Raw genomic sequence first — 23984 nt, 5'->3', positions numbered from 1 at the left:
GGGACATTGAAAAGGTATGGTTCTGTGAGCATGACCATGCCAGGCTGTGGCTTGACCAGTCAGCAGACAAGTGGAACACATCAACGAAGATTTTGCGGGGTTGGTTGGGCTGGGTATGACTGTGTTATGTCTGGTGACTCAGTTGATAACTGGTCATCTGTCCAATTTTATTATTGTTGCTTGTTGCGATCTGCTTGGTTAAATCTGTGGATCTGGAGTCAAACCAGATCTGACAAAGGCAGATTTCCTTACCTAAAGGACATTAATAAACCAGATGGATTTTTTCCGGCAATCCAGTGGTTTCATGACTATCATTACTGATACTAATGTTTTATTCTCGATTCTCTTATGTAAATTTTCCAGCTGCCCTGGTGGATTTGAGCTCAAATCTCTGGGTCATAAGTCTAAGGCTCTGGGTCACTAGCCCAATATTGTAACGTCTATACTACTGTTTCCTCTTAATGCTCTCTGAAATAATTCAGCACATCCTACAGGTGCAAAACGATTGCTACACACCTTCACTGAGCAACTATGAATGGGCATTGAAGGTGACCTTGTTAATTACACGCACATTTTGAGAACAAACTGAAAGATAAACTCCAGAGTCACAATGTTTGAAATTGAGGTTCATTGCAACATCTCTGTAGGAACTTATTCCTTTCCACAGACTCAAACTTGTGGAATTATCCTTTCTATTTTAAAACTCAATCTATTCGTCACTTATTACTTTTTGATTTAGCTAATTTTATTTTTTTTTAAACTTTTGTGATTTCTGCATTATCAGTTCAATCTATAATGCCCAATAACATCAGAGTAAAATCAGATTTTATTTGTACATAGATCTGTTTGTTTCATGAAAAGGGCAAAAAGATTCAAGCGATGTCTAAATGCTTGCCAGCTATCATTTTGTACAGCGTGAATTCTGAGATTGTCTCTGTAAAATATATCAGATTTAATATAGAATGATATTTTCACGCTCACTTTTCTGATTGTTCCTTTAAGCTTTAATGAACTTAAATTCCAATGTTGTTTGAATGGATTCTTTGTTTTTTTAAATAGAAAGCATCAAATTTTCTTTCTGACAAATTGTTATGTTGCTGCTAGTGACTGAATGTAATGTTCCCTCAATCAGGGATTGTGTTAATGTCCTGGAGATATGCTGAAGCATTAATGGTCAGCTTCCTAAGATTAATAATAGATTGTAGAGTTAAAGGAAAGATAATGACTGCTTTGGTCTAAGAATGTACTGTTAAGCACAGTCTGGGAAAGGAAGTAAACATCCAGGTTATTATCTCTCTAGGTTTCCTAATCTATTTCAGGCACTGTCATCCCAAGCATGCAGACATGCAAATGTGAAACCCTGTTTGACAAAACTCCTAAAAGCAGGCTTAAATACTAATTACCAAGTTATTTATAGAAAATTTACATTTTTTTTCCATTTGGACATAAGGCAGGAATATGGAATATCAAATGCTTTATCTCCCATGCACATGTAATTGATGCTTTAAACAAACAGTGCTTGTCAGTTAAATAAACAGTAGGTTAAAAACGCAACAGAATTGGCCAGAAGCTGCATTCTGCGCAGGGTTGAATAAGAACACAAAGAGGAGGATGATAATGAAGTGGTCCTCAATTCATTTAACTGAACAGTGCCATTTTAATTTTGTATTTATTCAATGTGCACAGTTGTAAATAAAACTGGAATGATGGAATGAAAGCCACAAAGCAATGGCAGAATGAACTCAGTGGGCAGGACTTTACAGCCTCGCTCGAGCAAGACCAGAAATTCCTGCCCAAGGTCAACAGAGATTTCCATTGTCGGGCCCTCACCAGCTCCGATACTGTGGCGGGCGAGGTGGTAGAGTTCCGGCCATAGAGTCATAACTCCCCATTTCCGACTGCTTCACCCTGTCATAGTAAATAGGTTTTGTGGACAGATGCCCTACCAAATGGTCAGTGGAAGGGGGTGAATGAAAAGTACATTTTGAATTGTCACACTCATTTAAGAATGTGTCTACAGAAATTCCTGACTATTCTATACTACATTCTGTAGCATCTATCAATTCATTCAGAAGAAAATAACTGAGAATAATGGATCTATTTGAAATAAAAACAGAAAATGATGGAAACATACTGAAGATCCATGGGTATTTGAAAAGGGAAAACATTGGTTCGTGTTTTGAGCCTCTACTCATCATCAGGATGGTGTCATTTCTAACAATAGGTCCACCGAGGAAATCATAGAACCCATACAGTGCAGAAGGAGGTCATTTGACTCAACAAGTCCACATTGACTCTCCGACAGAGCATCTGGCACAGGCTCCATCCCCATAATCCCATGTATTTACCCCGCTAATTCCCCTAACCTATAGATCTTGGGACATTTAGGGGTAGTTGAGCATGGCCAATCCACCTAACCTGCACATGTTTGGACTGTGGGAGGGAGCACCTGGAGAAAACCCACGGTGACAAGGGGAGAACATGCAAACTCCACACACATGTTAATTCCACACTAATGTTAAACATCCTTTATCTTTGTACAGCTGATAAACCTCTTGTGTCTTCCCAGCATTTTCTGCATATGTTAGTGAGTCACTTCCTCTGTCCAGCAAATGAAAGGCGGTTCTCAGGACAAATTTCTAATAGAACCATAGAACCATAAAAAATTACAGCTCGGAAACAGGCCTTTTGGCCCTTCTTGTCTGTGCCGAACCATTTTATGCCTAGTCCCACTGACCTGCACTTGGACCATATCCCTCCACACCCCTCTCCTCCATGAACCCGTCCAAGTTTTTCTTAAATGTTAAAAGTGACCCCGCATTTACCGCTTTATCCGGCAGCTCATTCCACACTCCCACCACTCTCTGCTTACTTATTGTTCAGGCTTTTGAATGCATATGTATTGAATTCTGGCAAATTAATGTTTCAGAGAATATTCACAACCTATATAAGTGAGAGAAAAAGTAAGTCCTGCATATCTGCGTTTGGACTGAGTCAGCCAATCGATATGTGTGACCGTGCACTCTCCCTGTAACAACACATTTCATGCCAAATAATCCATTCAGCATCAAACCAGAAATGGTGAAGAAGTCTATCACTCAGACAATGGACAGAAGACAACAGGTTAGAGGTGCAGAGCTACACACAATGAGAATGATAACAAATTCAAAAAAGTAGAAGATAGAAAATAGAATCAGCAAGCTACCTAGCCATTATGCTCACTGTAATGCAAATAGAAATGAGACACTTAAACAGCTGAAATAGTATTAATTACACAAGCTGATGTACAACATTATGTTTCACAGCAATTTTGTAAAATGCAGTGGTGCAATGTACTTTTTGTACTGAACAATCACTGGTGTATAATAAGGATGTAATGGTGTGGCTAAATTACTTTTTAACATGGAGCATTCTTCCAAGTAGAGCAATTTGCTGCTCCATATTTGACAGACTTTGAGACATGATTTTTGTCCTGCTCCTATAGGGAGCGTAACTCACTTTCATGTGACTTACATTTGGATGTGGTGGCAGTGGGAACCTGCTGCTCAATGACTAAGAGCATGTACACTCCATCACAGGAACTCTACCGTGATCTGCATACTCTTATCTATGAGCATTTACACAGCCTGTAATTCATAATGGCATCTCTTCTGTGACATTTTTTTCTTCCTGTGGTAAGATTGCTGCAGGTGGCATTTCAAAAAAGGTAAAAGGATTTGTTCTAATGCACCAGCACAGTTTGAACACATTAAAATGATCTCTTTGGCTGTTATTTTCATAAGTTCTTTTACAAAATTACATTTTTCGTCTGCTTCCCTTACTATCTTTTAACATTGATTTTTATTTTCTCCCACTCACCTTCTCCTGTGTGTTCAGCTCAGAGAGTGGGAAGGTGACCTGGTCCGATGCCCTCACCCATACTATCCTTGAGCTGTCCTTGAATCAGTGTGTGATAGCACTTAGGATGACTGCTCCATTATTTCTATCCCTTGTGTGCTAAGAAGAAACTACCACTTGCCACCTATGATTAATCACCGTCCCTTCACTGTCACTGGATCAAATCCTGAAACTCCCTCCCTAACCGCACTATGGGTGTACCTTCACCACATGGACTTCAGTGGTTCAAGAAGGTGACTCACCACCACCTTCTCATGAGCAATTAGAGGTGGGCAACAAATGTTGGCCCTACCCAGTGATGATTACAATTCCATTACTGATTAAAAAAAGGTTTTGAATCACCACATAGGGATCACCAATGTAAACCAAGTTTGGACCAACTTTTCATCTTCTGCTAAAAAGAGGACTGCTCAATTTTTCTTATTGTTTACAGGTTACTAACAAAGGTAGGAAACACATCTTGGCAAGTAAGATTCATTAGAAAATGATTTCATTAGCCCCAACTATAAATCAGTCAATCAAACACATTTGCAATTGCCGTCTGTTAATATTCAAATTAACTAATGAAAAGCTGGAAAATGTATTGATTCAATTGTACAGAGAGGAATATTGCGAAGAATAGTTCAACAATAAAAAAGAAAATCCCAGTTTACTGAGGAGGTCCAGACATTGCTATAGTGATTATTTTACACTGAATCTCCACATTAACCTCATTAACACAAGTCTTGTGTGGAGTGAAATGCTCACCTTTCAAATTGACTTGGTGCACACTGATTGCTGTGTAATATAATTGTGTCTTTGGCATATCATTGCATATTTGGCCTTCATTAGTAAAAAGACTAACTTTATAGACTAATATTTATCAGATCATTACTGGAGCAGTAGGAATTATCATGGCCATATTAGACATTGCTGAATAGTCCATTGTTGATTTCCACTGGAGGCAGTTTTTAAATTTGCATCCACCTGTTCCCTAAAATTTTCAAAAGTGGGAATGCCAATCATAATGTGGCAGTTTGTGACAAAGAATATTGGACCACCAGGACACTATGCCACAAGTTGTTTGACTCATTTAGCTAGCTGCAGATATGTACTGAATGTTAAATCTTTGAAGGTCTGTAGACGGAGCAGCTCAATAAAATGTTGTAGCTTCACATTGTGTTATTATTACAGATAAAGGCATTCCTCCTCACTTCTGCCATGACTTGGAGGGATGACTGATCCTGAGGATGCACTGGAGCTGAATTAATAGTTGAAGCAGCTTGATAGCTCATCTCATTTTAAGATCTGGTGGAAATGTAAACTACCCAGAAGAATAATAGTCTTTAAAACTACATTGTGTTGTGGAGAAAACACAGAACTGGAAATTATTTAAGTGTATAATATATAGCCTAGGGGATCAGGTGACATTACACAGCACAAGGAGTAGTATATCATGATCATTGCATTTTTTCCTCTTTTTCTGGCAATTGTCCTCCCTTCCTTCCTCTTTCTCTCCAGCATGGGAAGTCTTTTGCTGAGGAATATTGGTACCAGGCTTCCAAGTGGCCATAGATCATGTATAAACCTGTTAACGGGCTATTTAGCATTAGTAGGCCCAATCTGATCCTCATGCATGCATATTTTCAGCAGGACTCCTGGCATTGTGATCTGGAGAGGGAAAACTGCTTAATTTTTCCCTTCTAACTCAAGACCACCAAAATTAATTTTACTGCCCTTGTGACCAAATGAGCTGAGTGAACTCAAAAGAGATTAGCAATCCAACTTTGGGTCTTGCTGATCTTTACAAGCCAGCTGCTCATGGCTTCAACAATTGAAGAAATCATTGAGAGAACCTGCAGAACTGATTTTAAAACTAAAAGGGTGTAAAAAGTCAGATTAAGGCCATTAACAGGCACAGGACCACAACGCACAATTACTTTGCCCCCAGACCCATTGAGGCAGGCAGCAAGAAACTCTGTGTTGCCTCCTCATCAACTTGATTGCAGTGAGTGCAGCATGAAATGCACTGCTGACTGGCTCCATGCTCACTAGGGGTCAAGCTGCATGAGTGGCCAGCATGACACAAAGATAGTCTGCATTTCTGAAAGGCAACCTGCCCTCTTAAAGGCAGGAGAGGAAATCAAGCTGTAACTGCACCTACAACAGACACAAGAACCAAAGTGCAAAAGGTTCACAGATATTTTTCCTTCTCTCTTGCAAGACAGGGGCATGAGAGAACCGGCACCTGGAATTGCCAAGCACATTCAGAATGACAATACGTTACTGCCTGTTGCCCCTGCAATAGGATCACTTCACCCTCATTCCAATATCTGAAATGAGATACAAGCTGTAGATGATGTGACCATGGACTGCTTGAATTCCACCCCAGACACTTTCCTCACGCCAACTTTCCCCTTCTGTATCTCTGCTTTCAGATAGCCAAGAGTGGTCAACTGACCAGCAGACCCAACATCACTGGTAAGTGCATGAGCAATAGCAGACCTCTGATTAAGAAGCACCATTAACCCCAGCCACCAGCTCAGATACTGGAACTGCTCATATTTCAGAGGTTAGCCTAAAACTGGGATCAGCACATGGCGAGCCACCAGGCATGAGTGGGCAGCAGCCAGGCCAGGGAAAAAGGAGCATGTGCCAATTCACTGGAAGGTGAGATTGCAGATGTGTTCTTCTGCAGAGGTGATGTATAAGAGAATGTTAATGGGCATGCACGCCAAAATGTTTGGTGAATTCGTTGACCTGCCATAAAGTCTGTAATCACTGCCAAGGAGCATAGGGGAGTCCGGTTCCAATTTGGCACAGGGTATCATGCAGAGCTGGAATGCATCCATCCTAGCTTAGAAATGGTGGCCAACTCCATGATAACATCTGAGGACCTACTAGTGATGTTGTCTCAACTTCTGTTGAAACACATTCAGAATCCACCCAACACCTCAGTGTTACAGTTGAAGCTCAGAATGAAGTGATGAAGTATCTGCTTGTTGGCTTGCCAGCTCAGCTTGGTGCATTGCAGACTTGGACTGCTGCCCCATGACTGCAGGTACCGCTTCTCTCAGCACTCCAACAAATTGAGCTCCAGCAGGTTACTGGAAATGATGAGACAGCACCCCAAATGCTCCATGCTACGTCAACCTGTGGTCCTCCCTTCAGATAGCAGCATCCAGACTCCCAGCACTGCCACCTCTGTCAATGTCCTTGCTGTTGAGTGTCAGCCAAGGTGGTGCAATATGAAAATTAGAAGCCAGACATTCCGGGCAGAATTCTACAAGATTTTTTCTAAGTGTCCAGCTAGTCTGAGAATGGGAGAGTTCCTGATCCGTTTTTCAGGTGAGTTTTCACGCCAAGTCTTATGCACTCAGCCTTTGAAAAAGTGGGCTGGACTGTTTCTAGCCACTAGAGGCAGCGGGTGGGGTCTAACTCACCAGACAGCCAGCAGCTCAGAACGGAGCCACAAACTGCACATGCGCAGGAAAAGCGAAAAAAAAAAGCAACTCTGCTGGCAGAACACCCTAAGGCCAGATACAGCCTCCACCTCCCCCCCCATGGACATTGGGGACCACTACCCCAACATTACTGACCCCCTTACCTCCCCAACACCCTTGCACATGGCCCCCTCATCAACGCCCTGGCCCCGATGGCTGACTGACATACCCCCTCTCTCCGCTCTGCCCCAATCATCACAGAGGCGCAAATCCCACCCCACCTCATCAGCACACCTGTAATTGCGGACTTGGTTTCCCCTTCATGGTATCAAGACAAACTGCATTAAACCTGCTGGAATGTTCTAATAGGCGCGTGATGCACCCAAACTGCCTCCAACTGATCTGCCTTAACAAAGGAAAGCTCCATAAAAACCCCAAGGATGGACAGGAAGACAGATCATGGCTGAGGGACAGCAGAGCATGGCCCAGTCTCAGAGGTCACTTGCTGCTGCCATTGACAGGTGACCCCAACTCAAAGGATGATGGTGTGGCTAACTGGTGCAGGATGACTGTGTCATGCTGCTGCCAGGATAGCTGAAATTCACCAAGCGGGTCCTTGGGCATGGTCACACTCCTACTGCAGTTTGATGGAATAGTAACCCTTCTGGTTGCAATGCATCTTTTTACTAATATGTGGGACCCATTGGGAATCCTGTTAGCCTGGCAAAGCCTAATGTCCATTCCCCCTATTCCTGCATTAAGAGAGAAGACAGTGAAGTTTCCTCTCCATCTGTATAGGGCCTCTGTCATCTTGTTGATACCGTGGTGCATGGTGAACCATGCAATATTAGAAATGTCACCTGTTCCCACCTGGAAGAATGCACTGGTACAGAAATAGTGGACCACAGTGATAATCACAGCCACTGACAACACAATTCTCATCCTGCTTTGTCGAGAGATGGCACAATTCGGTCACCACCTCCTTGGTGAATGGTAGCACCTCAGACACTGCTCCTGCTGAGGTGAAGGGAAGATAAGTGCATCCTGAGGACCCTGGGTTTTGGGGGGGGGGGTGGGTACAGGGGAACAATCTTCTACTGAGAGCCCTCCTCCTTCCTCTGCATGCATCTTTCCCTCTTTGCTGCTTGTGCTCCATCCCCATTCCTGCTGCAGCCAAGAGGACAGCAACTTTACGACTCCATTATTGAAGCAGGTTTTCACTTGACAGACCTTCTAATTCCTCTGACCTCGCTGCCAAAGACCAGCACTACTTCCTTATAAATCCAATGTTTTCCAAACTTCTCCAAGAACAGTGAAGATAGCAGCAGCAAAGCAAAGTGAAAGCATTTCACCTGGAAATACCATGATGATTCCTTAAGATACTATTTGTGGAGCAGGGGTGGGGAAGTCCCTCATTTGGGAGTGATTAAGCAATAATGCTAACAGCACTCGAGATCCTAAATGTCCATTTGTGTGCTGAATCGCTGTTAGTCTCTGTCTGGCATCAAGGGCTGAATTTGATGTCTAAGGAGTGACGTTAGTGTACCTTTAAGAAGTGATTTTTCTTTAATCATGATCTCTGCAGTTCTCACAGTCAGTGTTTATCATCCTCACAGCCTTAGGTGATATCATTGTTGGGAGGAAGAAAAAAACTGGGCAGGTTAGGTGACAGGAGTTTATTTTCAGTTTCAGTTTTGAGAATTGGAGGTGAGGAGCATCATGATGAAAGAGAAGTCTCTCTCTCTCTCTTTGTTTTTTTAAATTCTGTTGCTTTTCTGAAGGGTGAAAATCTGCTGTTGTTGGGAGCTAGACGAGAGCCTCTCTGGTGTTTTGTGAAATTGTCTTATCTTCAACCTGTTCTGAGTGTATCAAGACTGAGAGTTTTCAATTCTCCAACCAAAGGACTCAATTTCCAGTATCACGTGAGCATTAGTCTGTGCTGTGTTAAACCTGTGAAAAGGGTCTTTTGTCTATGGTATTGGTTTGATTGGAACATTGTAGATATCTTTGTTAAGGGTTATACATTATCATGATTGTTTGAAATTGATAAAAGTTCTTGCTAATTTTCTTACTATACATGTTAACTATATTCTTAAATACATTTTGTTTGATAAAAGCTTTTTAGTGGGTCACTTGAATCATACTTGAAGTGAAACATCTCATGCTTAACCTAGCCAAATTCAAGACGTACAATTTATGATTCAGGCAGGCTTCATAAAACATTTTGAAGTTTCTAACCTGAACCATAACAAAGGATGAAGTCTTGTCACCAGGGCTGACCCTGCTTTAGTGTGGTAAGACCCAGGGCCACTTTTTGCTGCTTGCAGCCAATCAAGTGACTGCCTTTGGGGCTTATTAAAATGCCACTAAAATTCAGTTACACAATCTATCCACGATTCTAGCATGGCAGACCCTCACGAGTGCTCTTATGTACTGCGTGAGCAGTATTTGGAAGCACTGGCACTTTTGAAGTTTCAGAGTCATAGCGCTGTTGTCAGTAGTGCTATGGAGCCATATTTTGCAGTCATAAGATCCACTGTTGATTTGATGAGGTTGCTTTGGTTCTGCGCCTGTGCTGGCAACGATTGTGTGTGTGTTCTATATTACTGGCAAGGGATGATCTTTATACTAACATCATGACTGTGACATCAAGGGAGTTTACCGAGCAATTCTTGTTGGTTGATGAGAAATTATTGGCTGGTACATATTAAAATGACTTGGCAATGAATTCAGCAGCAAATCAATCTTCAGGCTCAGATGATGTTTGTGAAGGAGTTGAATTAATATCAGTGCTATATTCATTATCCTGGGATAATTCTGAATGTTAATTCAGCTGCCTCACTGTATTGAGCTTAGTAACCCTTCTGAGCCAATCCCTCCTGCTGATGCCATCAGCTCCTTCTCCAAAACTGTTCCTGTGTCATTTACAAGAATTTGCAATTTGATGTTCATTAAGCAATTTTTAACAAAAGAGTAGATATAATCATACATTGTATTTTTGACTCTTTAAGGGTGTGGCTGATGATATGTTTTTTTTAATGAGGCAAGAGCTGCATTAAAACGTGTTTGGTAAATGTTTCTCTTTGTACTGGGAACAAAGAGAACCATTATTTTTGACATGCACTGCAATAGTACATTCCTGTGAAATTATGTTATTCCATTGTGCATTTGGAAACAAGTTAAATAAATATTTCCAAATGTTTAACCAAATTAGTGTTGCTTTTAGTTCTATGTGTCAACTGCAAGTGATGTCACCACAGCTTGGTCTACTTGCAACCTTCATAAGTTTTATAAGTTGTAGAACCATCAACCAAATGTAACACTAAGGTAAAGGCAGAATACTGTGGATGCTGGAATCGGAAACAAAAACAGAAAATGCTGGTAAATCTCAGCAGGTCTGACAGCATCTGTGGAGAGCTGAGCTCTAACCAAGGGTTATCTGGACTCGAAACGTGAGCTCTATTCTCTCTCAACAGATGCTGTCAGACCTGCTGAGATTTTCCAGCATTTTCTGTTTGTGAACCAAATACAACAACCCACTGGACTCCATCCCCTCAACTCGGATCAACAATTTTTTTTAGTAAGTTCCCAATAAGTTATCATGAAGATCTCCAATTTGCAGTGCTAAATGTCTTCGTAGATCAAGTTGTTGAGCAGCCTTGGAGGTGCAGTACTTTAGATCAGGGTAGCCCCCAGAGATGGAGTGGTCTAGTCACCCTATGGAAAGAGCCAAATATTAATTAAATGGTGAAAAGCTAGAAATATTGGAGGTCAAAGAGATTTAAGAGGCTCTGTACACAGATTGCAGAATTAGAGCCCTTTTACCTCCTTTCTCTTTACCATTTAAGGCCGCAAAGCACTTTTTCCAGGTGAAGCAACAATCTACTTGTACTTCTTCCAACTTAGTATACGGCATTTGCTACTTACAATGCGATCTCCTCGAGACCAGGGAGACCAAACACAGACCGAGTGATTGCTTTGTGGAACACTGCCACTCAGTCCACAAGCGTGACACTAACCTTTCGGTTGTTTGCCATCCGAATTCACCACCTTGCTCTTACACTAAAATTTTTGTCCTTGACCTGCTGCAATATTCCACTGAAGCTTAACTTCTGATTAGCGACAGTGCCATCTGGACTGAGTCCAACAACATCAGACATGAACTCCATTTTGTTTTTTTTCTCCCTAAGTGACAGTCTTTATCTTGCTTTCATGGTTTTGTTTCCAGACAGACATTAACCTACCATTAGCACTCACTCAAGACCGATGTTTTGCTTCTTTACTACGACCATTACCCTTTGCCTTTTGTTCCATTATCTTTTTCTTATTTAACCTCTCCTACCCTCTATTCCAGAGCTTCCTTTTTATTCCATCTCTTCATCTCCCTTTCAACTATGACAATTCTACGTCCCTTCAATTCTGCTGAAGAGTCACTTTTGCCCCAAAACGTTAACTCTGTTTCTCTCTCCACAGATGCTGCTGGACCTGCTGCACTTTACTTTACAAAACTACAATATTCAAGCATGTAAAAAAATCAAAAAGCTTCATGGAATATTAACCTTTATAACTTTAGGGCTAGAAAATAAAGGGATGAAGTTTTGTTCTAGCTATACAGAGCCTTGTTTAGTCCACATCTGGGATCGTGTGCACAGGTCTGCACATTTCACCTTAGAAAGGATTTATTGGCCTTGGAGGTGGTAAAGTTTTTATTTACTCACAGGATATTGGTATCGTTGATAAAGCCAGTATTTATTGCCTACTCTAATTACCATTGGGAAGGTAGTGATACACCATCTTCTTCAACCGCTGTAGTGCATATGGCGTAGGAATTCCCACAGTGTTATTGGGGAGGGAGCTTGAGGATTTTGACCCAATGACGATGAAGGAATGATGATCTATTTCCAGTTCAGGTAAAATGTGACTTGGAGGGGAGCTTGGAGGTGGCAGTGTTCTCATATACCATCTGCCCTTATTCTTCTAGGTGGCAGAGGTTGCCAGTTTGGAAGATGGCATTTTAAAAAAGCCTTAATGAGTAGCTGGGGTGAATCTAATCAATGGTGCACACTACAGCCATTAATTGACAATGGTGGATGTTTAAGCTGGTGAGATGGTGTGCCGGCTAAGCTGGCTGCTTTATCCTGCATGATGTGGAGCTTCTTGAGTGTTGAAGCTGTACTCATCCAGGCATTTGGAGAATATTCCATCACGCTCCCGGCTTTTGCCTCGTAGATGGCGGAAAGGTTTTGAGAGTCAGGAGGGGAGTGTCGCACCATAGAATACCTAGCTTCTGACCTGTACTTGCAGCCACAATATTTATATGGCTGGACCATTTAAGTTTCTGATCATTGGTAACCCACTGGACCTTGATGGTGGGGAATTTGGCAATGGTTAAGTCATTAAATGACAAAGGGAATTGGTTAAATTCTATTTTGTTGTAGACAATCATTGCCTGGCACTTACGTTGTAATGACTGTTACCTGCCAGTTACCAACTGAACCCTGAATGTTGTTCAGGTCTTGCTGCATTGCTTCATTGCCTGAAGAATTGTGAATGGAACTGAATGCTGCACATTCACCCTTACATCTGACCTTGTGAAGCAGAGATGGTCAATGATGAAGCAGCAGAAGATGGGTGGTAGGATACAGCACTGAGGAATTCCTGCAGTCCTGTGGCTGAGAAGAATGACCTCCAACAACCACCACCATTTTCCTTTATGCTCAGTATTACTCCTGCCAGTGGAGAGTTTTCCCCATTATTCGTACTGACTTCAATTACACAAGGGCTCCTGGATGCCACATTTGGTTAAACTCTGCTTTGCTGTTAAAGGCAGTCACTCTCACTTCGCCTCTGGAATTCAGCTCTTCTGTCCATGTTTGGACCAAGGCCTGAAGCCGCGTCATCTTGGTGGAGTCCAGATTGGTTACTGATGAGCAGATTATTGCTGAGTAAGTGCTGCCTGATAGCACAGTCGACAATACCTTCCATCAGGCAGTAATTGGCTAGATTGAATTTACTCCTACATTTTGTGGACAGGAATTACCTGGGCAATTTTCCACATTCTTGGGTACATGCCAGTGTTATAACTGTACTGGAAAAGCTTGAATAAGCTATGATCTAGAGCACAAATCTTCAGTGCTACAGCAAGGCTTTGTCAGGGTCCATAGCTTTTGCTGTATTTAGTGCATTGGTGATTCACTTGTATTTTACCAGGGCTGCAAGGGTTAGGTATGAAGAGAGAATACATAAGCTAGTCTTTTATTATCCAGAATACGGAAGATTAATGGATGTAATCTTACCACTGTTCACGCTGGCAGGATTTTCCCATCCCACAGCAGTGAATGGAGATTTGGCTGGCTGCCAAATTCTCTGACCTCACTGCAGAGGGAGCGCAGTGTGAATGGGTGGTGAGATTGCGTCCAATGGGTGATGTGATTGAGCGTTTTTTTCAAAGAATTTTGAAATAAATTGATATGGTAGACAGAAACATTTTTCTGGTGATGAGTCGAACAAGGGGAAATAATCTTAATGCGCCGGCAAAGACAGGCTGCACTGGGATCAGGGCCTCATGTTTAAAGGGCACCCTGATCAAAGCAAAAAGTAATCTACCACCTACGCCACCATGGAGGTCTCAGAGGCTCCCCTCCTCCCTGCCCCCGATTGGAGCCAGCATGTATCTATCGTTGGCTCCCTCTTCCCTCCACAAACGGCCATCGATGGCATCCCCAGCTCCCATGTCCACTCTTGTCCACGACCACATATAAATGAGTTCTTCCCCCCAACATGAGGCTCCCACTGGGGTCTGGCCCTGGCATGGTGCCAACCTGAGCCGGGAGGCAGTGTCTGGGCCACTGCCTGGCCATCTTCCTCTCCATGCAGGCTGCACTCATCTTCACACCCATCAGGAGGATGCCCACGACAGGTTCACGTCTGGATGAACCTGTTGTAAACCTTGCCGATGTGTGAAAATACGACAGGGGCTCAATATCTGGTGGAGAGTTTTTAATTATATGGAAATGCATGTACATCAGGTTCACACTCGATTATGTTGCTGGCAAGTGGGAGCAAAAATCAGAAGTTGCAATTTGGTTGGCATGATTTGCAAATTCTGGGTGTCTCTGGATATTGAGTCCTGTCGCCGATCCCATGGACGGCGATCGCGGGCTCAAAATCCTGCCCTACATTTCAAAAGTACTTAATTGCTTGTGAAACATTTTAGGACATCTCAAGGTTGTGAATGAAAAATGTCTTTCTTTCTTGTTTTAACTGATGTATGAATGAGAACAGGCAGACATTCTGTTGAATGCCATGTCTTACTCTGTTGGCTGAATCAATGCATGTACAAGTTGAAAGTAAGATAGAAGGATCCTGACAATCAACAAGTCAAGTGAGAAGAATAAAAAAACCGTACTCACAGTAAGAATCCAGACTCCTTCAGGGTTCTCTCCCCAAAGATGAACAGTCATGAATGTCCAATCTTTCAGCCCTGCCTGGCTTTCATCTGCGAGACGAACTGCAAGTAGTTTGGATTTGGTACCATATGGAGAGGTGAGAGAAATTTCAAGATCACCACGACAGATACTTGACACGGTGACAGTCACCTGAAAAAGTTAAAATACTTAAATGTGTGCACAAACGTATTGAACCAATAGTAGAAACCACTGAAGGTAAACAGGAATTTTCTAGGTGTGTAAAATATTCAAGCTAGCTATGTCTAAATGATTGAACATTTTTCAGCAATTTCCACTGAACCGTTGCTTTTTAGAAATCAAGGATATCATTACAGGATTTGTGCTACAATAACTGATTTTTAAACAAACATTATCACAGTGGGGTGCCTGTAAAGTGAGAACTTTAATTGATAGCTCCATTTGGCAGTAGAATAGAAATGTTATCGTAAATGACTGGTTGAAGGAAGTTCCATACATTCAATTACTTTTTTAATCAATGAGTATTTCGGTTGTAGTGATGACTTCAATGGACACACTTCTATTTAATGTCAGCACGAGTCCTGAGGTCCATTCATGATGGATACTAGATAAGTTGGCATGGAGGGGAGGGGGCTGGGTAGATATGAGTTAGCACTGAGTTAACTTAGGGGGTTAAAGGATGAGTGAGGGCCACAGGGTGGCATGGGAGGTCATATGGGAGTAGGTAAGGACATGAGGTTGCATTGGTTGGCATGGATGGGGCATGGGAGGATAAGAGGTTGGGGGGGTGAAGAGTGATGGCTGAGGAATGCTTTTTGTTTTAATAATGCTTTAATTAATTTCAGCAATGTGCCGGAACACAGAGGCAGGCCCTCCACCCAGCCCACCTCCGCACCTGACAACCTCCACCCTCCTGACTTGCAATCGAGCTCACCCTCACCAGAATGAGAATCAGAACTGCAGGTCAACATATTCAATTGTCAAGTTCGCAGAGGTGGAGATTCTCCCATCTCTGCGTATCCAATTCGGGAGTGACATCTGGGCTTCAGTCGGCTTTGCTGCACCACCTAAATTGAGGTACATTCAAGGTGGTGGTTTAAAGGTGAAGTAATGTGTCTAGTCTGGAGCCAACGCAATACCTGGGAACCATTGGCATCATGGCACTGCACCACTATTCACAATCTCCTTGTGGTAGAAACTGGAAATGTGCAACTATAGGTGCAAAATGGTGGCACAACTGCAGTGTCAAAGAGGTCAGCCCAAGGATTTTCTGAAATTAGGTCGCACACTGTACCTTACTGAGTGGCAGCTCACTGATAACCGTGGGACAAATTTGGGTCATTGCTTTGCTCTCAGCATCCTCATCTAAGCCTGAGGGGTGGGAATGAGGAGGATGGGAGGGAATGCTAATGTCCTTCTGGATCTGACTCAGCAACTGCAGACTTCGACTCCACTCAGACTGAATGTTTTTGCAATACACATTTTCATGTTAGTAGGAATGTCCCACTAAAACCTTTTACAGGCATAGGAACAGAATTAATACTTGAAAACCGCAGAGGCACAATTCACATAGAAATTTTGAGTGGCCAAATGACAGGACATACTAATTTTAATATATAGACAGATAAGAACACTGTGCAGTTAGTACACCTTCCTTTCAATTGTTATCTGCGTTAAATTCCAAAATATTGGGACACAAATGTAATGCTTCTGCCAGTTACAAAATGAGTTTAAGGAGTTTTTGGTAAACATGGGTGCAATGAACCAAAATGATAATGCTGGACATAAAGGGATAGAAATTCAGCTCAGTGAGTAAAGCAAAATGTGTGATTCAGCCATCCATTGCAAGCAGAGTCTGATATTGCAGTGTACACTCAGCAGCCTGATTAATACTGCCTGTTGTGCACCAGCTCCCAAATGAATTTTTATTCCAAAATGTTTTGAAGATGTCATACCAGTGCAGTTGGTTTTGTTTTTCTGTGGTTGGTGTTGAGACAATAGCGGTAATTTTCTGTGTGTGCCAATGACAGGGAACTCTCCGTACTTTCTGTATAGGCATACTGCCTATGATAATCTGCTGAGCACCAACACTGGGTGACGTTTCCACTATAGATGTGCCAATGGAAAATGGTTCCATGTCAGAACGTGTAAAGACCAGCTTTAATCAGCATTTTGCCTGGGCTGACCTGGAAAGTATTCAATTCCCCAGCTCTTGCAACTCTCACCATTTCAACCGCTTCTCCCCCAAAACTGGACAGTACGGACGAACACAATGTGCATCACGCACATTATACTGGAGTCAGCAAATTTGGGTCAGTATGGGTTCACGCTGACTGCCTTATCATGTGCTCAACCTCTATCCCCTGTCACTGTTCCCAGGAAAATGAATATGGTGCATCAAAGAACATATAATTATCTGACATTTTAACACCAGTGGGATTATTATGTTAAGCACACAGCTGAGAACACTGACAAGCCTCACATGTGATTGCAACATTGAATTCACCTTCACCAAAGAGTCAACCCCCTAACCATGGAGGTGCCAGCCAATTCTTTTACCAGGACATCATTAAGTGAAGGCATTTTATGGGCAAAATACATGGTTGTTGCTCCCATTGTTGTAGTCTGACTTTGGTGAAGATGGATTTAATAGAATCTATTAGGAAACCATTAGAATTCCTTCTACAGTTTCAACAACAGTGAAAACAAAATCAATATTTCACTTGTGATAACTTCAATTGCTTTACAAATATCGTTAGGGCAGTGAAACTATTCTAAGGTGAGTGACTGGGATCAGGACATTTTATTTGCACTGCAGTACACACTTATAAATTCTAATTTTCCTAATCAATTGCCACAGTATAAACTGTACTGTCACTTTCTGATAATCAGCATTGACTGGGGCACAACTTTCTTCATTTTTAATGCTTGCAGTTGCTTCTGCTTTAATAAACTTGAGATAATAAAACTAATATTAAGTTAACTAATTAACTTAAGTGTCAGCTTGGCTCTGTGGTAGCACTATCATCCCAAAGGAATAATGCTGTGATTCAAAGCCTCTTTTCCACGAGTTGAAATCACAAACTCGGTTGATATTTCAGTGCAGTTCTGAGCGAGTGCTGCACCGTCAGGGGTGCCAATTTTCAGATAAAGATGATAGCCTCAAGTTCCATCTGTCTGTACAACAGGCAAATCTCATGATACTATTTGAAGTAGTATTTCCTTGGTCTTCTGGGAAACCACTGTCCCACCAGAATTTTTTTTTTTATTATTCATTCGTGAAACATGGACGTTGTTGGCTGGCCAGCATTTATTGGCCATTCCTAGTTGCCCAAGAGCAGTTGGGAGTCAACCACATTGCTGTGGCTTTGGAGTCACATGTAGGCCAGACCAGGATGGCAGATTTCCTTCCCTAAAGGACATGAGTGAACTAGATGGGTTTTTCTGAAAATCGACAATGGTTTCATGGGCATCAGTAGTTTCTTCATTCCAGATTTTTTTTATTGAATTCAAATTCCACCAACTGCCATGGTGGGATTTGAACCCGAGTCCCCAGAACATTGCTGAGTTTCTGGATTAATAGTCCAGCAATAATACCACAAGGCCATCGCCTCCTCTGTTTGTGGGACTTTGTTGTGCACAAATTGACATTTTTCTACATAACTACAATGACTATAATTGAAAAAGTAATTCATTTGTTGGGGCAGGCTGAAAACTGCAAGTTATTTCTTAAATTTAATTTCCGTTGCTTTTTCCAGGAAATTCAATGCTACCAACAATGATCTCAGCAATGAGCACACACTGTGCAACACCTGCTTTGGCAGCTAGTTACCCTGCAATTATAGATGACACAGTAGAAATGATTGAAGGTTCATGAGATTAAATTCAACTACTTTTTGGTTGAAACAACTTCCTGTAAAATCTAAATGGTGTATAACCTGGGTGAATGTTACTATATCCAAAGCAGTGTCTCACAAATCATTAGAAAGAAAGCCTTCACATTTATATGCAACAGTGTCATATCACTCATCTCAGAGCACTATGCTGACCAAGAATAAATCTGAAATGAAGTCATTTTTGTTCTGTCGACAATTATGATAAGTATTTCATACACGGCAAGATCTCATAAACAGCAATAAGATGAATGAATGATTAATCGTTGAGGCATGAACGTTGGATATTCCCTACTCTTCTTCAAACAGTGTTATGGGATCCTTAATATCCATCAAATAGTCCTTTGGTTTAATATCACATTTGAAAGGATTGCATCTTCAACAATGCAGCACTCTCTAATCACTGCAGTGAATTGTCTACTTAAATTATGTGCTTAAATCCCTAGAGTGAGGCTTGAACCCACAACTTTGAACTCACGACTAACACAATGAGTTGAATTTTTGGTTCAGTTGTGGTGGGCGGGACTCCAATCTGGAAGTGCTTGGATTGCTGAGTCCCACCCCAGCTTTTGAAGCTCGTGTTATATTGCACAAATGAATGGCCACCAAGTGGGTTCCTGGCCAATGGTCTCCACTGACGGCGTGCTGCTTGTCCAATGAGTAAATGAGGTCAGGATATCTGGACAGGTCGTGACCCGGAAGGAGGTCACAGGCACTCATTTAAAGGGACTGTGCTAGGTGCACCCGAGCTAAGAGTAATCATGAGGCAAGAAGATTTTTGCGGTGCTCTGAATATCTTGACTCACTGACACACAAGTGAGTACCAATTTATCTGTATTTCTGCATTTATTTAATGATGGGATGATTGATGAAATTGTGGCAGGCAAGAGAAAGCTGCATGCATTTCAAGCATAACCCTAATGATTGCAGGAAGTTCTTGAACATCAGGCTATAAACTCTGATTGTCTCTTCAAAGATGGCCGAGAGAAGCGAGTAAGCCAATGACTAGAGCAGAAGGTTAAAGGGTTAAAGATGGCCCCAAGATCCAATAACGACTCCCTGACAGTCCTCCTCCGGGCAGTAAGTCCGAGGTGGGAGGTCCTCATGTTAGCTGATGGTAAAAGGAGACCTTGCAGCCTGACCCAAGCAGCCTAGGCAGAGGTTGCAACAGAGGTCAATAACCTTCCAATCATCAGACAGACTTGGATCCAGTGCTGAAAATGGCTGAAAATGGCCAGTCAACCTAACCTGCACATCTTTAGAGCGTGGGAGGAAACCGGAGCACCCGGAGGAAACCTACGCAGACACGGAGAGAACGTGCAAACTCCACACAGTGACCCAAGGTCGGAATTGAACCCGGCTCCCGGGTGTTGTAAGGCAGCAATGCTAACCACTGTGCCACCGTGCCACCCTTGAATTTGAAAATGGTGGGTAAGCTTCTAATTTTGAATCCCACTCACCAGCCTATTGCCTACCAGCATGATGATGTCAGGATCGCAATCCAATGTCATCACGCTGGATATTACCTCACCATGGGACAAAAACATGCCCTTTTCCAGAAAGGAAAAATCAGCCCAATGAATCATGTGACATTGGATTAGCTACTGCCTGAAACAAAATATTGGATTCCCTGTTAACAATCGATAAAAAGGAGGATAAGACAATTATAAATAAATATGACTGCTGCCTTCGAAATTTTTAATTGCTCAGTCGAAATATTTAATATCCTTAAACTGGTCAATTTGCCTAGAAGTGAAATGAGTAAAGATCAGTGCATTTAAATACGTCACAAAACAGATGTTGGCTCCTAAATAAATTTCCAAATTTTGATTGGGTTACAGCGTAAACAATTCTATTATTAGCCACCATGAGCAGAAGGCTAGATAAACTGAATCGCACAAATTTCCTATTGTTTCATGTCTGACAAACTTACAGTCAGACAGATTTAACATAGAGCACTATATTTTCAACATTCAAAATTATTTGCTGGTGTTTACACAAAGCATTTCGACCATGCATAACCTGGTTTATGTCAGCCATTGTCTGCGCCATTGGTTGGGGCTTCATACAATATTGTTGGACTACGTTTGTTGGTGACTCTCTCACCTGTACATGCTCGAGTGTGTCAATTGCATTTGCTGTACCCATGCATGCATTCGTTGTCAGATTCAGTTTCAGAGAACCCCTGGCAGGAATCGCTCTGGAGGATTCAAGGGGATAGAGAGAGAGAATAAGCAATTTTAGAGAAACAGCAGTATTTAAAGAAAACAAGGCATTCTCCAGTCGTTTAGGCTGAACAGACATAGCACTGTCAGATGGTGTTCCTGCCTTTTTCCTGAATCTTTCAAACATTCTGTCTTTTTTTTTATCTCTTCTGGGAAAGAGGCTTGAAAGTGAGTTGCAGGTCAAGGCAATAATTACCTGCTGCTAGGGATGCTATCTGATGGCCTGTATTACCTTTGCAGTCATGCATTCTCCAGTCATTGGGGACTTCATGTTACCTATTCTAGTCACATCATTTTCTGCTGATGACAGCGTCATGCCTTCATCCATCACATTTACATTTCAAAATGCCAGTCCGTTGGTATTGATTAATTATTAACAACGCAGGTCACTTGTGAGAATTATCAAGTCTCGATTCCAGATTATTGTCCCCTTGCATTTCCATACTCTTTCCTTTAATACATACACATTTCAACATTGATTAAAGATGCCTCTCAGGACTGATTAGATGAAACTGTATATTAGTGGCAATAGCTAAATTACATCAACCATTGGTATGTATGATGAAAAGCAAAGCTACTGCTGAATAGGGATAAATGTGGAGCAGCTAGCTTGGTAGCGGAGTGCATTATTGCTCGAATATGTCACCAAAGGGGTTGTGTCCATGTGTGTGATTACCCAAGAGCAACTTTTTTATCGGGCTGTTTTCGAGGTGAGAATGAGGCCTGCATTTCAACTATTATGAAAATGGCTGCAGAGGTCCGGATCCACAAGACCTGCTGTGGTGCACACACCTACCATTTTAGCAGGGGGGTGAGGGGAATGGGGGTGATTTCCAAATCACACATCCATGGCTTACAGATGTAGGTGCCCACATAGACTAGCAGCTGCTTCCAGTCATGTCAGCATTCTGTCAGCAAGGAGGTAGGTCTAAACTTTACAAAGTTGCTTCAATAGGCGGGATACTCTTTTGGAAAGGTTTGGTATGCTTTTGGATTTGGTCCTAGGACTTATTTGGGGAGGTCAAGTGCCCTTTTGGATTGTTAAAAGTAGACATTAATACGTGTAAACAGTGCATAAACGCATTGGAACTATCAAACTCGTGGGCACTGTCAAGCTCATTGGAACTGTCAAAAAGAACTGTCAAAAAGTGCTGCTCCTTCCTCAGGTGAATGAGACTCACCTGAGGAAGGAGTTGTACTCCGAAAGCTCATGATTCCAAATAAACCTGTTGCATTTTAACCTGGTGTTGTGAGACTTCTTCCTGTAATTACCCTTGGACTAAATGGCTGGCTGGGCCATTTCAAGGGCAGTTAAGAATCAATCACATTTCTGTGGGTTGAGTATTACATGCAGGTCAGGCCAGGTAAGGATGGCAGATTTTCTTCCCTGAAGGACATTAGTGAACTAGATGGGTTTTTATGACAATCAACACGGTGGCACAGTGGTTCGCACTGCTGCCTCACAGTGCTAAGGGCTCAGGTTCAATTTCTGGCTTGGGTCGCTGTCAGTGTGGAGTTTGCACATTCTCCCTATGTCTGCGTGGGTTTCCTCCGGGTGCTCCCACAGTCCAAAGATGTGTGAGTTGGCCATGCTAAATTGTCCATTAGTGTCAGGGGGATTAGTAGGGTAAATATGTGTGGTTACAGCGATGGGGCCTGGGTGGGATTGTTGTTGGTGCAGGCTCGATGGGCCGAATGGCCTCCTTCTGCACCATAGGGATTCTATGATTCTTTCATAGTCACTATGATTAGCTTTTTAAAAAACTCTAGAGCGAATAATTGATTTTAAATTCCACCAATTGCTGTGGTGGGATTTGAGCCCATGTCCCCAGAGCATTAACAGATGTAGTGAATGAGAGTATTTTTTTGAAACAATGAAGTCTTCAGTAGACACTTAACTTTATTTTATCAACATGGGTTCTGAGGTGGATACTGGGTGAATTGGAATTATAGGTTTAAGGGCAAAGGATGGCGGTTGTGGGTATGTGTTGGCATGAGTTGGCTCCATGTCTGCATAGGGCCTATAAAAGACTGTGGGCCAATGGACGGAGGAACATGGATTGGAATGAAGCGTTATCTGGTGTATTTCCAAACTCTGATTGCTAGTGTCAGCTGTGCCTCCATTGATAGAACCTGGGCTTCCACAGCAGAAAGTTGTGGGCTCAAATATCATTCCAGAGACAGGAGCACGAAAAGCTAGGCTGATACTTCTGTGTCACGATGAGGAAGTGCTGCATGGTCAGAAGAACTGTATTTCAGATGCGAGATTAAACCAAGGTCCCCTTCTGCTTTTTCAGGAGGGTGTAAAAGATCCCATGGAGTTGACTGAAGAAACGTTGGAGAGTTATCCTCAGTGTCATGACTAATATTCATCCTTAAATTAATATCACTAAAAGCAGATTATCTGGTTATTACAAGATTGTTTGTGGGATTAATTGTGCACAACTTGGCTCGTGTTTCCTACCTATTACAACAATAATTACACCTTAGAAGTATTTAATTAGCTGAAATCTTAAAGTCCTATATAAATGTGTGACTTTCTTGCTTTTACTTAAAGCATCAAGTTTCTTACGTTACAGAAATGACCACACTTCATAAAGGCAAGGGTGGTTGAAGCAGATTCAATGGTAACTTTGAAAAGGGAGTTGAACAAATATTTGAAGGGGAGAAAACTGTCGGGTAAAGAATATGCGAGTGAGACTAATTGGATAGTTTTTTTCAAACAGCCAACACAGGCATGAGTGGTCAAATTGCCTCTTTCTGTGCTGTTGGACTGGAAAGAGTGTCATAGCAATTGTGCCGAGTTATTCCTGGAATTTATAATGTCGTGTGATAAGTAAAGGGCAGAAAGGTCCGAGATGCTGTGAATTTCTTGGCTGAGTACTGCACTGAAGGAATTCCAATTTCTCAGAAGCAGCACCTAAATTCCAATAATAAAATTTAAAAGAAAACAAGCTTAGAAAACTAACAGACAAGTAACCTCCTCCAAAAGGCAAGCACATCCTCACAATGTCAGCAACCGAAGTTCTGTTTGATCGAGGGGTAAATTGTAGCTGAATCTGGTCCTGTCATGTACACTTATAGCTGTGATTGTGGATAGAGATCAGAAAGGGGGAATCC

The 23984-nt window shown here is 42.1% G+C and overlaps 1 protein-coding gene across 1 annotated transcript in view; it reads right to left on the bottom strand.

Annotated features, from left to right (window-relative positions):
* The window catches only part of LOC144487070 (PC3-like endoprotease variant B), a gene marked incomplete at its 5' end in the record, with an annotated part of 211618 nt that overhangs the window by 41897 nt on the left and 145737 nt on the right, over positions 1 to 23984 (bottom strand). Inside the window, 2 exons of the mRNA XM_078205129.1 lie at positions 14732 to 14917; positions 20746 to 20839. Of these exons, the coding sequence (XP_078061255.1) occupies positions 14732 to 14917; positions 20746 to 20839 (280 nt within the window). The remainder of the gene's footprint in view (positions 1 to 14731; positions 14918 to 20745; positions 20840 to 23984) is intronic.

The sequence above is a fragment of the Mustelus asterias genome, unplaced genomic scaffold (genome assembly GCF_964213995.1).
Source record: "Mustelus asterias unplaced genomic scaffold, sMusAst1.hap1.1 HAP1_SCAFFOLD_572, whole genome shotgun sequence".
NCBI classification, from domain to species: Eukaryota; Metazoa; Chordata; class Chondrichthyes; order Carcharhiniformes; family Triakidae; genus Mustelus; species Mustelus asterias.
Note: the sequence above shows the minus strand (reverse complement) of the source record. Positions and strands in the feature narration are given on the sequence as shown.